This window comes from Hemitrygon akajei, chromosome 1, assembly GCF_048418815.1.
Source record: "Hemitrygon akajei chromosome 1, sHemAka1.3, whole genome shotgun sequence".
NCBI classification, from domain to species: Eukaryota; Metazoa; Chordata; class Chondrichthyes; order Myliobatiformes; family Dasyatidae; genus Hemitrygon; species Hemitrygon akajei.
In genome coordinates, this window is record NC_133124.1 from 24,632,322 (window position 1) to 24,646,551 (window position 14,230).

The 14,230-nt window shown below is 41.4% G+C and overlaps 1 protein-coding gene across 7 annotated transcripts in view; it reads left to right on the forward strand.

Annotated features, from left to right (window-relative positions):
- The window catches only part of LOC140724770 (lethal(3)malignant brain tumor-like protein 4), a 403,124-nt gene that overhangs the window by 132,892 nt on the left and 256,002 nt on the right, over positions 1–14,230 (forward strand). For all 7 annotated transcript variants that reach the window (XM_073039328.1, XM_073039363.1, XM_073039353.1 and 4 more), the window contains 2 exons: positions 12,181–12,332; positions 13,846–13,922. In XM_073039328.1, coding sequence (XP_072895429.1) covers positions 12,181–12,332; positions 13,846–13,922 — 229 coding nt within the window. The remainder of the gene's footprint in view (positions 1–12,180; positions 12,333–13,845; positions 13,923–14,230) is intronic.

Below are 14,230 nucleotides of genomic sequence, written 5' to 3' on the forward strand. Positions count from 1 at the left end.
AGGGTTGACACAATCCAGGACGAAGCAGTCAGTTTGATTAAAATCGCCTTTCCCTCTGATATCTGTGTACTATAGTTGTAGTATGTGGCATCTTTTAGAATATTTCTTAATGGGACAGTGGGCAAGTAAGAATACCAGGGTAAGTAATGCAATGCACAAGAGCCCTAGTTTCGGAAAGATAATGTGGAAGTCATATGCATAGAGGACGTTGCCATAAATTCATAGGGCTTTGCAGCCCAGATACAGGCCCTTCAGGCCTTGCTGACCATGATGCCCACTCAGCTAGTCCCAATTTGGCCCCTATGCCTCCATGTACTGTACTTATCCAAGTGCTCATAAACGATACTATTGTACCTGCCTCAACCATTTCCTCTGCAACTCACTACCCTCTGCATAAAAAAAGTTGCCCCTCAGGTCCCTTTTAAATCTTTTCCCTCCCACCCTAAACCTATTCCCCCCTCCCACCACCCTGCGGAAAAGACTGTTACTGTCCACCTTATCTACCCCTCATAATTTTGAACTCTTCTATAAGGTTGCTGTTCATTCTCCTTTGTTCCAAGGAATAGAGACCTGGCCTGACTAACCTCTCCCAATAACTCAGGCCTTCCCGTCCTGGCAATATCTTCATAGATCTTTTCTACACTGTTTCCAATTTAGCCACGGTTTTCCTAGAGCAGGGTGACTAAAACTGTACGGAATATTCCAACTGTAGCCTCACCAGTTGCAATGTAATGTCCCAACTCATGTGCTCAATCCTTGACCGATAAAGCCCAACATACTCACGAACAAGAGAAAATCTGCAGATGCTGGAAATCCAAGTAACACACACAAAATATTAGAGGAACTCAGAAGACCAGGCAGCTTTTTGCTGAGTTCCTCCAGCATACTGTGTGTGATGCTAGCATACTGCAGAACACCATCCGACACAGGCCTCTATTCCAAGAAATAACCTTCAACCACCACTCTCTTCTTCCTACCTCCGAACCAATTTTCAACACATCTATCACTCCATAGATACGATAGGATCTCACCTTCCAGACCAGCCTACCGTAGGGAAGCTAGTTGGAGACTTTGCTGAAGTCCAAATGGACAACATCTACCTCACTATCCTCATCTATCCTTTTGGATACATCTTCAATAAACTTCTAAAAGGCTCATCAAGTATAACCTCAAATGGACAAGTCATGCTGACTCATAATCAGACCCTGTCTATCCAAATGCTGGAAGACCCTGTCCCTCAGAATCCCTCCAGTAACTTTCCCACTACTGATGTCAGGTTGACCAGCCTGCAGTTCCCTGACTTGCCCCTGCTATCCTTTTTAAACAAGGGAACACTATTAACCACCTTCCAGTCATCAGGAACTTCACCAGTGGCTAATGATGAAGCAAATGCCTCTGCACAGGCCTCTGCACTTGCCTCTCTAGCTTCCCACAAAGTCTGAAGATGCATTCTGTAAAACAGCAAATACTCCTTCGCTGGTCATGTAAATGTCCATCAGAACATCTCCACTTGATTCCTTTTTCTATTGAGCAACCATGATTTTCTCCTCAGTAACCAATATTTGTAAAGAATCTCACTCATCACCTTCAGGTCAAGACTTAGGCAGCCTTGCTGATCTTTTGCCTTGTCTTATCCATACTACACCAGCCGCTGCCACTGGGCTATAAACGTGCAGGAGCAGTGTGTGGTTAAGTGCCTTGCTCAAGGACACACACGCTGCCTTGGCTGAGGCTCGAACTAACGACCTTCAGATCGCCAGCCCAAAGCCTTAACCACTTGGCCACTCCCCACCTCTGAGGGATCTACTCTCTCCTGAATCACCTTTTAATATAGCCATAGAATCTCTTGCAAATCTCTTGAACTTTACCTCACATCCTCTCTTTGCCCTCCTGGTTTTCCCTCTTCAGAGTATTCTTAATCATTTTATAGTCATTAAGGAATTCACTCAATCCCAACATAAACCAATGGCTTGCTCCTACTCAGACTCCTACATGCATGCCAATCTAGTTTAAACCCAGCTGTGTAGCACTAGCAAATTTACTTACGAGGGTATTAGTCCCTCTCTGCTATATCCCAGTGCAGGGATTTCCATGTTACATCATTGATTCATAAAGAGCTTTCAAAGAGATGGAACCATTTAAGTTGTCAGCCCATTCTGCGCAGTAGCAGCTGACACAGTATTTGCTTGCCTGCTGATCCAAATTCATTAATGAGGAAATGACAGAAGACAGTGTCAACTGGCGAGTGTGCAGAGGAGATTTACAAGGATGCTGCCTGGACTTTAGGGCCTGATTTATAGACAGAGGTTGGCCAAATGGATCTTTATCCCTTGGAGAGTAGGAGATTGAGGGGCAACTTCACAGAAGTTTATGAAATCCTGAGGGGTATGGATAAGGTAGGTGGTGATGGTCTTTTCCCCAGGGGTTGGGAGTCCAAAACTAGAGGACATAAATACAAGATAAGACCATAAGACATAGGAGCTGAATTTGGCCATTCAGCCCATCGAGTCTGGTCCACCATTCTATCATGGCTGATTCCGGATCCCACTGAACCCCATACACCTGCCTTCTCGCCATAATCTTTGATGCCCTGACCAATCAGGAAGCTATCAATTTTCACTTTAAATATACCCACAGTCTTGGCCTCCCCAGCTGTCTGTGGCAGAGCATTCCACAGATTCATTACTCTCTGGCTAAAAAAATTCCTCTTTACCTCTGTTCTAAAGGGTTACCTCTCAATTTTGAGGAAACATACTCTCCACATCCACCTTATCTAGTCCTTTCAACATTCGGTAGCTTTCAATGAGATTCCTCCGCATTCTTCTAAATTCCAGCAATTACAGGCCCAAAGCTGCCAAACGCTCCTCATATGTTAACCCCTTGATTCCCAGAATCATCCTCGTGAACCTCCTCTGGACTCTCTCCAATGACAACACATCCTTTCTGAGATATGGAGCCCAAAACTGTTGACAATACTCTGTGTGGCCTGACAAGTGTCCTATAAAGCCTCAGCATTATCTCTTCGTTAAGAGGGGAGAAATTTGAAAGAGGGCTGAGAAGTGACTTCTTTACACAGAGGGTAGTGTGTACTTGGAAGGAGCTGCCTGCCAGAGGAAGTGGTTGATCAAGTACAATTGCAACATTTAAAAGGCACTTGGATAGATACATGGAAGGGAAGAGCTAAGATATTCATAGGCCGAATGTGGACAACTGGGACTAGTAGAAAGGACACTATGGTCAGCAGGGACTATTTGGGCCAAATGGCCAGTTTTTGTGCCATGTCTCTGTGATTAAAGACTGTGAAGACACTTCTCAATGGGCGAATGCAATGTCCTTCTGAAGGGATTGGTATTAACTTGCAGCCATGATCAATTGGGAAAGATCACTTCATCAGCGTTCTGGTATTCCATCCTTATCTCTGAAACTGAAACAGATTGGATGGATTGAAGGAAACTCCAAACATTATAATTAACCATGGATTCACATTTCATACCAATAGGAACACTGTTGACAATAATTATCCCATGCTACAATGCAGTATAAAAATACACAAATACAAAATAAGAGTAAAGCATTTATACTGTATACTTGATCATCTACTTTATGTAATTCATCAACAATCCTGATGAAGGGTTTCAGCCTGAAACATCGTCTGTTTACTCCTTTCCTTAGATGCAGCCTGGACTGCTGAGTTCCTCCAGCATTTTTTGTGTATTACTATGTACTTTAAAAATTCCTTGAATTTTTGAATAAGTAATCCTTGCACCAGCTGCCTTGCATATTAAAACAGCAAGAAATAGCATGCAGCAGAAGTAATTATCTCCAGTTTAATATTTAGCTAACATTGATGGAGATGTGACCAGGGAGACAGACAGTATGAAGCAAGCACTTTCAAGGTGCATGTTACCTGGTTTGTAGAATACCAGCCAAGCAGTCTAGGCTGGTCATTCAGATGGTGTATAGAAACCAGATAATAGATGGGTATATAATAGTGGTAGGATTTTTATCCCTTCAATAGATGGGCCAAAAGGCCTGTTTCTATGATGTAGTGATCTATGTCTATAATCTTGCTCTGTAATATAGGTAGATTGTCATTAATTGTACCCATGCAAAGAGAGCCGGAGTTAATGTTTCAGGCTGAGGACCCTTCCTCATTACTGGGAAAGAGAGGAAAACAAGTGAGTTTTAAGATGGGGAGGACGGATAGGGCAAAGGGATTATCTCTGTTATGGTGAGACTGGGATTATACTGGCGAGAAGCTGTAGATACAATCATTCTGTTAATAGGGTCAGTTAGAATTTGATCAAAAGAATAAAACAGCTGTGAAGCACACACAGTACCATCAGCTGCTTGCTGTTTACCTGTGATGCATATTTCGCGTGCATTTTGAATTACGTTTTATTAGTGTAATATTTTGTTTATACGCCCTTTGATATACTGTAGGTACCATGAGGGCGCTGTTGTCTCATTTAGTTGTATATATGCCCTGTCAGATGACAATAAACTTGATTAAGTCTGCAAAATGCAGAGCCGTAGGAAAATCTAGTAGATTCGATATTGCTAATGGAGAAAGTAAAGCAAATCAGGATCAAAAATCAATTGCCCATTTTTGAAACAGAAAAAGAAGTGTACAAAGAGAAGTTGTAAAGTTTGATAATGAATTCCCTTCTGTCATCCTTCAACACTTCAAAGCAAATACAGTTCCAACAACCACCCCTCTTGTTATAGCATGTTCTCATACAGTTGCGGGAGATGCCGCACCTTTCCTTCCACCTTTTCCATTTGAACTATCCAACTGTCCAAACAGTCATACCAGGTAAAACAAAGGGTTATTTTCTCTTTTACCAATCTTGCATGTTGTACTTGCTGTTCCCCATATGATCTCATGCCCAATGAAGAAACCCAACCACAATGTGGAACATCTGTGTTCAGGTTGCAAGGGAGCTTCCAGCTTAGTGCTGTCTGGAATTTCAGTTCCTGTGTCCACTCTCACCCTGACCTACCTTTCTGTGACCTCCTGCACTGTTATAGCAAGGCCTGATGTGAACTTGGGGAGTATCACTCCATCTTCCATTAGGGCAAGACTCAGCCTTCAGGTTTCCAAATAGAGTTTACAACTTCAGGTACTTCACTTTCTCTGTTTCAGAAATGGTCAAACCATTGTTACACTAGCTATTTTTCTCTCTCAATCTTGTTAGAGATCTTCCCTTTGTCCAGTCCATCGCTTCCCGCCCTACTCGCTGTCCAGCTTAAAATTAATTCGTTTTCTCATTCCCAGTTCTGGCAAAGATTTGGTTTGTCTTTGCTGAATTTTGTAGCAAATTACAAGGCAGTTAGCTGCACGCAAGAATTGATTATCTGTCACTTGGGTTTAAAAAGAAATTGTAACAGAAGTAATTATAAATTCCTAATGCTTACGCATAATTGACAGTCAAATATGGAGCATAATACAACAGCAAATATCAACAATCCAATTCCTAATAAACGGTGGTTCAAAGCACATGGTAGATCCAAAATCAAACAAAATTCTAAAAATATTCGGCAGCTATGGTTTTATTTTTATTTCTAGCAACTGCGATAGTTTGCTTATATCATAGGTCTGTCTCCCTGTTAAGGAAATACAAAATATTTTCCAGATTTTAGGTGCATAAAACACAATCTAAAATCAATTCAAAGATGTGATTAAAAAAATATATAAGTTGTATTAGAGTCGTGGATAACTTCATACAAAGGAATGCATTAAAAATAGAGTTTAAAAAGCATTTGAAGCTCGGGTCTGAGGCCAGAAATCTAGTGATCCCAATCCACTTCTTCGCCATTATCAGATAGACTTAAGTGCTTGTCAGAATTCCTACTATTATGCAATTTAATGTACTTAAATGGAATACCTGCTAGAAAGGAGCCTGGAGCTGAGTGATTTTGATGGACAGGTTGGCTAACTGCGATCTAAGTACTAGCAGGTCTTGTTGAAGATAACATTTTGCATTATAATTCAGCCCCTTTATTTGTGAATCTCATTCCTTGAAAACAGATTTTTGCTTTGGCCTGGAAGTCATTAAGGCCAAGTTAGAGGATTAGATTTCTAAAAAGCATTATAGTTTTGTGTCACTTGAGCACAGTAGAGGAGGGATGAGTTGAAATTTTGATGAGTGGCACTGCTTTGTCATAATGGCTTCAGCTAGCATCTGGAATAAAGATGTCACCGTGAAGTAACATCACCTTTGTCCTTAGAGTTATGAGCACTTCATGACTGGGAAGAAATGCACTGAATTCTGGAACCTCTCCAGTTACTACCAGGTACTTGCTCAGTAATAATGCTGCTTGGAAATTAAAGCAGGACGATAAAACATGATAGAGTTGTCATTGTGTGCAATTTTAAGATCTCCAGTAATGATTATAACTGTCTTATGTGAATACCCTAGATAAGTGGAATTTGTAAAGTGCCCAGGAAAAGTTCTCTTAGCAAATTCATAGTCGTGATGGGACTATCCTGGATTTAATTCATGGGAAATGACACAAGCAAGTCGTGAAAGTGTCAATGGCCAAGCACTTTGGAGTTGATGATCATAATTATGCAAATTTCAAGGTGGTTATAGAAAGGGGTGAGGATGTTCTGAAAGTTAATAGAATGCGAATTTCGCCAATCAGCAACGAGATTTCCTCCCCACACCACAACTGAGTTTCTGAAATGATGTTGAATCAGCTGATTGAGGAGTATATAAAGGCTAAACATTCGGAGGACTTGCCACTATCAGCAGCGCACTGACAATGTCTCCTCGCATGATGATGAAATGTTTGCAAGTAAATTGCCAAGATCAAAAAACATATCAACCCAACCATCAACCACCCGAGCTACACATCTTCCAGATTATTTCCAGGGAGAAGGCCATTGTCAATAACATAAGGCATCTTAATGCAGCTGTTAGCCTTGCACTATTACAGCGCCAGAGACCAGGGTTTATTTCCCACCACTGTTTGTAAGGGGTTGTATGTCCTCTCTGTGACCATGGGAGTCTCCTCCAGGTGCTCTAATTTCCTCCCTCATTCCAAAGAATTTGAGTAAGTAGGTTATATAGAAACATAGAAGGCCTACAGCACAATACAGGCCCTTTGGCCCACAATGCTGTGCTGAAGACGTACATACTTTAGAAATTACCTAAAGTTACCCATAGCCTTCTATTTTTCTAAGTTCCATGCACCTATCCAGGAGTCTCTTAAAAGACCCTATCGTATCCACCTCCACCTCCGTCGCCGGGAGCCCATTCCACACGTTCACCACTCTCTGCATTTTAAAAAAAAATAACAATTAACCCCTAACATCTCCTCTGTACCTACTTCCAAGTACCTTACAACTGTGTCCTCTCGTGTTAGCCATTTCAGCCCTGGGAAAAAGCCTCTGACTATCCACACAATCAATGCCTCTCATCTTCTTAAACACCTCTATCAGGTCACCTCTCATCCTCCGTCGCTCCAAGGTGAAAAGGCGAAGTTCACTCAAACTATTCTCATAAGGCATGCTCCTTGTAAATATCCTTGTAAATCTCCAGGTAATATCCTTGTAAATCTCCAGGTAATATCCTTGTAAATCTACTCTGCACCCTTTCTATAGTTTCCATGTCCTTTCTGTAGTGAGGTGACCAGAATTGAGCACAATACTCCAAGTGGGATCTGACCAGGGTCCTATATAGCTGTAACATTATCTCTTGGCTCTTGAACTCAATCCCACCATATGCCTTCTTAACCGTATAGTCAACCTGCGGAGCAGCTTTGAGTGTCCTATGGACTTGGACCCCAAGGTCCCTCTGATTCTCCACACTGCCTAGAGTCTTACCATTAATACTATATTCTGCCATTATATTTGAGCTACCAAAATGAACCTCCTCACATTCATCTGGGTTGAACTCCATCTGCCACTTCTCAGCCCAGTTTTGCATCCTATCAATGTTCCACTGTAACCTCCGACAGTCCTCCATATTATCCACAACACCCTCAACCTTTGTGTTATCAGCAAATTTACTAACCCATCCCTCCACTTCCTCATCCAAGTCATTTATAAAAATCACAAAGAAAAAGGGTTCCAGAACAGATCCCTGAGGCATACCACTGGTCACCAACCTCCATGCAGAATATGACCCGTCTACAACCACTCTTTGCCTTTTGTGGGCAAACCAATTCTGGATCCACAAAGCAAGGTCCCCTTGGATACCATGCCTCCTTAATTTCTCAATCTGCCTTGCCTGGGGTACCTTATCAAATGCCTCAGATGACATTTTGAGACAGTGGAGAGACTGAAGAAATTTGTGGTGAGTTAGAGCTCAATATCATTACACACATTTTCAGCTGACATAGATCTGGGATAACCTGTAAATAATAAACTGTTGGAAGACCTACAACAGATCTTCAGTGAACTCCAGAGGTCACACTTGCAAATTGGTGAAGTAAGACTCACTGGTCTATAATTTCCTGGGCTATCTCTACTCCCTTTCTTGAATAAGGGAGCAACATCCACAACCCTCCAATCCTCCGGAACCTCTCCTGTCCCCATTGATGATGTGAAGATCATCGCCAGATGCTCAGCAATCTCCTCCCTCACCTCCCACAGTAGCCTGAGATATATCTTGTCTGGTCCTGGTGCTTTATCCAACTTGATGCTTTCCAAAAGTTCCAGCACATCCCCTTTCTTAATGTCTATATGCTCAAGCTTTTCAGTCTGCTGTAAGTCATCCCTACAATCGCAAAGATCCTTTTCCGTGTGAATACTGAAGCAGGTTAATTGGTCACATGGATGTAATGTGCTGTAGGTTTTCTATGTTTCTATGAGTCTTAGGAGAAAAATGGTAACCAGTAAAGAGTAAGGATCCAAGGGTCAAGAATTTAGGTGAGGTCTTAAATGAATTCTTCTCATTTGTACTCACTAAGAAAAACGTGATAGTATGGGGACAGTTAGGAGGTATAATTATACTCGAGAGCATATTAATATTAAGATGGAAGAGTTGTGATATATCTTGGAGCAAATTAAGGTGGATAATTCTACAAGACCTGTTAAGATGCATCTCAGGCTGTTATGGGCAAGGGGGGAGATTGAAATCTGATGGAGATTTTCTTCATCTTTGCTCACCGTAGATAAGGTATCAGATGACTGGAGGATATTCTAAAAGGTAAATATGGACAAGTCAGGTCAATGAGTTGACCTCAATGGTACGGAAATTAACAGAAACAAATTCTGAGGGACAAGATTTACTTACACATGTAAAGCTAGGGATTGATTAGAGTTTTGTTCATGGGAAATCGTGTCTCAGTAATTTGACTAAAGTTTTTTTAATATAGTTAATCCAAGCATATTGATGAGGCCAGTACACTAGATGTCATCTATAAAGTTCTGCTTGGTAGGCCTACCAGAAGGTTGGAACCCATAGGCAAATGCAGAAGGCAAAATGGCAAATTAGATCCAAAATTGGCTTGGTAATAGGAAGCATAGGAAGGTGGTGAATGTTTGTTTCTCTGATTGAAAGTTGTGACCAAAATATATCACACCGTTCAGAGCTGGGGTCCTTGACATTTGTAATACACGTTAACCAATTAGTATAAGTTATAGAGTACAGCATGGAAACAGGCCCTTCAGCCCATCTAGTCCTTGCCAAACCCATTTGAATTGCCTACACCCATCGACCTGCACGAGGACTATAGCCCTCCATACCTCTACTGTCCATGTACCTATCCAATTTTCTCTTAAATATTGAAATCGAGCTCACATGCACTATTTGTGTTGGCAGCTCATTCCATGATCTCAAGACCCTCTGAGTGAAGAAGTTTCCGCTCATGTTCCCCTTAAACCTCTCACCTTTCACCCTTAATCCATGACCTCTGGTTGTAATCCCATCCAACCTCAGTGGAACATGCCTGCTTGCATTTATCCTATCTATACCCGTCATAATTCTCTTATAACTCAGGTCATCCAGACCTGGCAACATCCTTTCAACTTTGGTTACATTTTTCCTATAGGTAGGTGACCAAAACTGCTTACCATATTCCATAGGCCTCACCAATGCCTTATACAACTTCAACATAACATTCCAACTCCTGTACTCAGTACTTTGATTTATGAATGCCAATGTGCTAAAAGCTTACTTTATGACCCTATCTACCTATGTCGCCACTTTCAATGAATTATGGACCTGTATTCCCAGATCCCTTTGTTCTACCATGCTCCTCAGTGCCCTACTGTTCACTGCGCTGGACCTGCTTTGGTTGGTCCTACCGAAGTGCAAAACCTCGCACTTGTCTGCATTAAATTCCATTTTCCATTCTTTAGCCCATTTTTCCAGTTGATGCAAATCCCTCCTCAAGCCATGGTAACCTTCCCTCACTGTCTGCTAAACCCACAGTCTTGGTGTTGTCTGCAACTTTGCCGATCCGTTTAACCACATTATCATCCTGATCATTGATGTAATGACAAACATTAGAGGATCCAGCACTGATCCCTGCAGCACACCACTAGTCACAGACCTCCAGTCAGAGAGGCAACCTTCAACTACCATTTACTGGTTTCTCCCACAAAGCCAATGTCTAATCCAATTTACTACCTCATCCTGAATGCCAAGCAATTGAACCTACTCGACCAGCCGCCAATGTGTGACCTCGTCAAAATGTAAGATTTATGATTACTGCCTTTGTAGATGACACAAAATATGTGTTCTAAATAGCAAGGAGCATTGCCATAGCCAACAGGATGATATTGATCAGCTGGTTGGTGTTTGGAGCAATGACAGATGGAATTTAATCCTAACAAGTGGGAAGTGATGCATTTTGGAAGGTTAAAGAAGAGTAGGACATACACAGTACGTATTGTTTGAGCAGATGGACCTTGGGTTCCAAGTTAATAGATCCTTTAAAATGGTAGCACAGGTAGGTAGGATAGGATACTTGTCTTTGTCAGCTGTGGAATAGAGTAGGTTAATGTTATAACTTAATAAAACATTGGTTGGATCACTACTGGAGTACTGTGTACAGCTCCAGTTGCCTTACTATCGGCAGGATGTGATTGCACTGGAGAGGGTGAATTTGCTAAGGAGACTCGCCGGAGTGTTGCCTGGACTGGACCATTTTGGTTGTAGGAAAAGATTGGATAGGCCAGGCTTAATTTCCCTAAAACAGGAGAGTGAAGGTGACTTGAGAGATTTAAAAACAAATGTGGTAGATACACAGGATAGGTGATAAAAATCTTTGTTCCCATGCTGGTGCTGCATAAAACAGGAGGGTGTACTGTAGGTTTAATGTGAGAGGTATGATGTTTATTTTTTGATGATACAGTACAGAATAGGCCTACGCAGAAATCCCCCCAATTAATCCTAGTCTAATCATGGGACAGTTTACAATCACCGAGTAATTTACCAACCGTTAAGTCTTTGGATTGTGGGAGGAAACTGGAGCACCCGGAGGAAACCCGTGTGGTTACGGGGAAGTGTGTACAAACGCTTTGCAGACAGTGGCAGGAATTGAACCTGGTCACCTGTGTTGTAAAGCGTTGTGCTAACCACTATGCCACCATGTTTTTATTTCCACACAGAGTGGTTGGAAGATGGAGCATGCTGCCTGAGGAGTTGGTAACCCTAACAATATTTAAGAGAAATTTGGGGGAATGATGAGGCATAGAAGGCTGCAAACCAAATGCAGATAAACGGGACTAACGTAGATAAATACAGTGAGTGACATGAACATGGTGGGGCAAAGCGCCTGTGCTGTGTGACTCCATGACTGACTGACTCTGTGACAAAGTGATTATTTTGTTGATTATGTTCTTGAGCATATCAATAAAGTGGCAAAATAATTTCTGTCAGATATCCTCAATCAATGGGAATGGAGTAACACTGGTATCGTCAAAGCTTTCAAAAACTGATGTAGAGCATTTGTATGCTTGATTTGATGATTGTTCTTCTGCAAAGAATTGTGATTATTGCATTTCATTGAAACAGAACTATAAATGGAGAATTATATGATCTATAGAAATAAATTTCCATGGGAGACAGGTCTATCAAGCTTCCTATCTATGTAGGTCTACTGACGTCTATTTCTAAATATTAAAAAGCATGTTTTGTCAAGGACGCATTATGTAACTACTTTAGAAAATCAAACTACCATTTTCATTTCCTCTCACAAATAATTTCTATCTATTTCTCACAGACAATTACTCCTTCAGGATTTCGAATAGGAATGAAGCTGGAGGCGGTTGACAGAAAGAATCCCTCCCTGATATGTGTTGCAACAGTCACGGATATAATTGACCATCGTTTTTTGGTGCATTTTGATAACTGGGATGACACGTATGATTACTGGTGAGAAATCTTGGTACTGTATTACCATATAGAATCTAGATACAAACACCAAGTCCTGAAGGTCTGATAGTGTGAACTTTGGTGAGGTGTTTCTTCTGCCTGGTTTAAGCTGACAATGGCAAAGTCAGTCAGTTGAAGTAAAGAGAGGGGAGAAGGGAATATTGAAATAATACTTAAGTAGTACTGATATGCTATGTTGATATATCAATAACATAATGTGGTTAAGATCCAAAGTGGGCTCTGACAAGGGTGTGGATGTCTACATTGATGAAGAAAAGGGGAAGGAGGAAGTGAGTTTAGAAAACATGAGGTAATTTGGCATTGCAAGGTGGGTTTGTAGGGAAATGCATTGAGGAAAAGGAGAACTGTGATACAGCAAGGGTAGGAAAACATGTTGTGGCTGGCAGAGACTATGACAGAAGTTAGGTGACAAGATGGCAGACAATTTGAAACAAAAGGCTCCAGAGTACATAGGCACAGATATCCCTGCCATCAAAATCAGGTTTATTATCACCAGCTTGTGTTGTGAAATTTGTTAAATTGCACCGCCTCCCATGCCAGCAATCTTCAACCTCCCTCCACTACTCCCTTCCCTCCCCCCCCCCCCCCCCCCATTCCTGAAGAAGGGTCTCGGCCCGAAACGTTGGCTACTCTTTTCTCACAGATGCTGCCTGACCTGCTGAGTTCTTCCAGCGTTGTGTACGTATTCTTTCTTCCACTACTCCCTATTGCACATCACATTCCTTCACAGCTTCAATACCAGCTGTTTATCTGTTAGCTCCGACGATGTTCCTACTAACCTGTGGTGAAAGATAATGCGGGCATTATTAACTGGGGTTTGGGGGCTGAAATGACCCAGGTTCTGAGTTGAGGGATCAGATGGGGACATGCATATGTAGGTCACCCTGGACTTGCCCTAAAATACGTTGAGAATGTGATTGCACCAGAAAGGGTACAGATGAAATTCTCTAGAAAATTGCCCAGGATGAGAGTGTTTCAGCTATGAGTAGCAGTTGGACTAGCTGGGTTTATTTTGCTTGAAGTGGAGAAAGCTGAGGTCCATAGATAAGAAGAATATTTTCACTTAAGATATATTGGAATGCACTTTCTGAGGGGCTCGTGGTGACAGTAACTCAAGCAACATTTAAGAAGCATTTCATTAGAAATGATGTGGTGTAGGCAATGAGCTAAGGGCAAGGTAAGTGGAATTGGTATAGATGGGTATTCAATAGCCACCAAAGGCACAGTGGGCCATATATCCTGCTTCAGTGTTGTATGACTTTATGATAAAAGTGAATTGATGTTTCAGCTAAATATAATTACTACTAGTCTCATTATTTTCCAGTGTGACTGGTTGGACTGGTAACAACATTTACTTCTATCAAAATGTATATTGTAATTCAGGCAGATATTAGATCTGATACATACTCTAACAGTTCCATTTTCATAAGATGTAATTAACCAATCTGGTTAATAATTTTATTGAATAATGCATTAATTTCTTGTTTGATAGGTGTGATGCTAGTAGCCCGTATATTCACCCAGTGGGCTGGTGTCAAGAACAAGGCAAACCACTTACTCCTCCTCAAGGTTGGTGAGTCAATGTATACTTCGTACTTCAGAGCTGTTCTGTGAAGTTGGGTTAATTCTGGACTGGAAGAACGGCAGAAGCAGAAGAGATGTTCATATCTTCAGCATGGTCATTTACCTTTGCTGGCAAAATGAGAAATAATTATTTCATTAATTCAACAAGGTTATTCAAACCTCATCTGGCACCCAAGTTCAAAGTAAATTTATTATCACAGTACATATACATTAATTTATTTTTGCGGGCATATGCAATAAATCCGATAATGATAGTAGAATCAATGATAGACCACACCAACAGGGCGGACAAC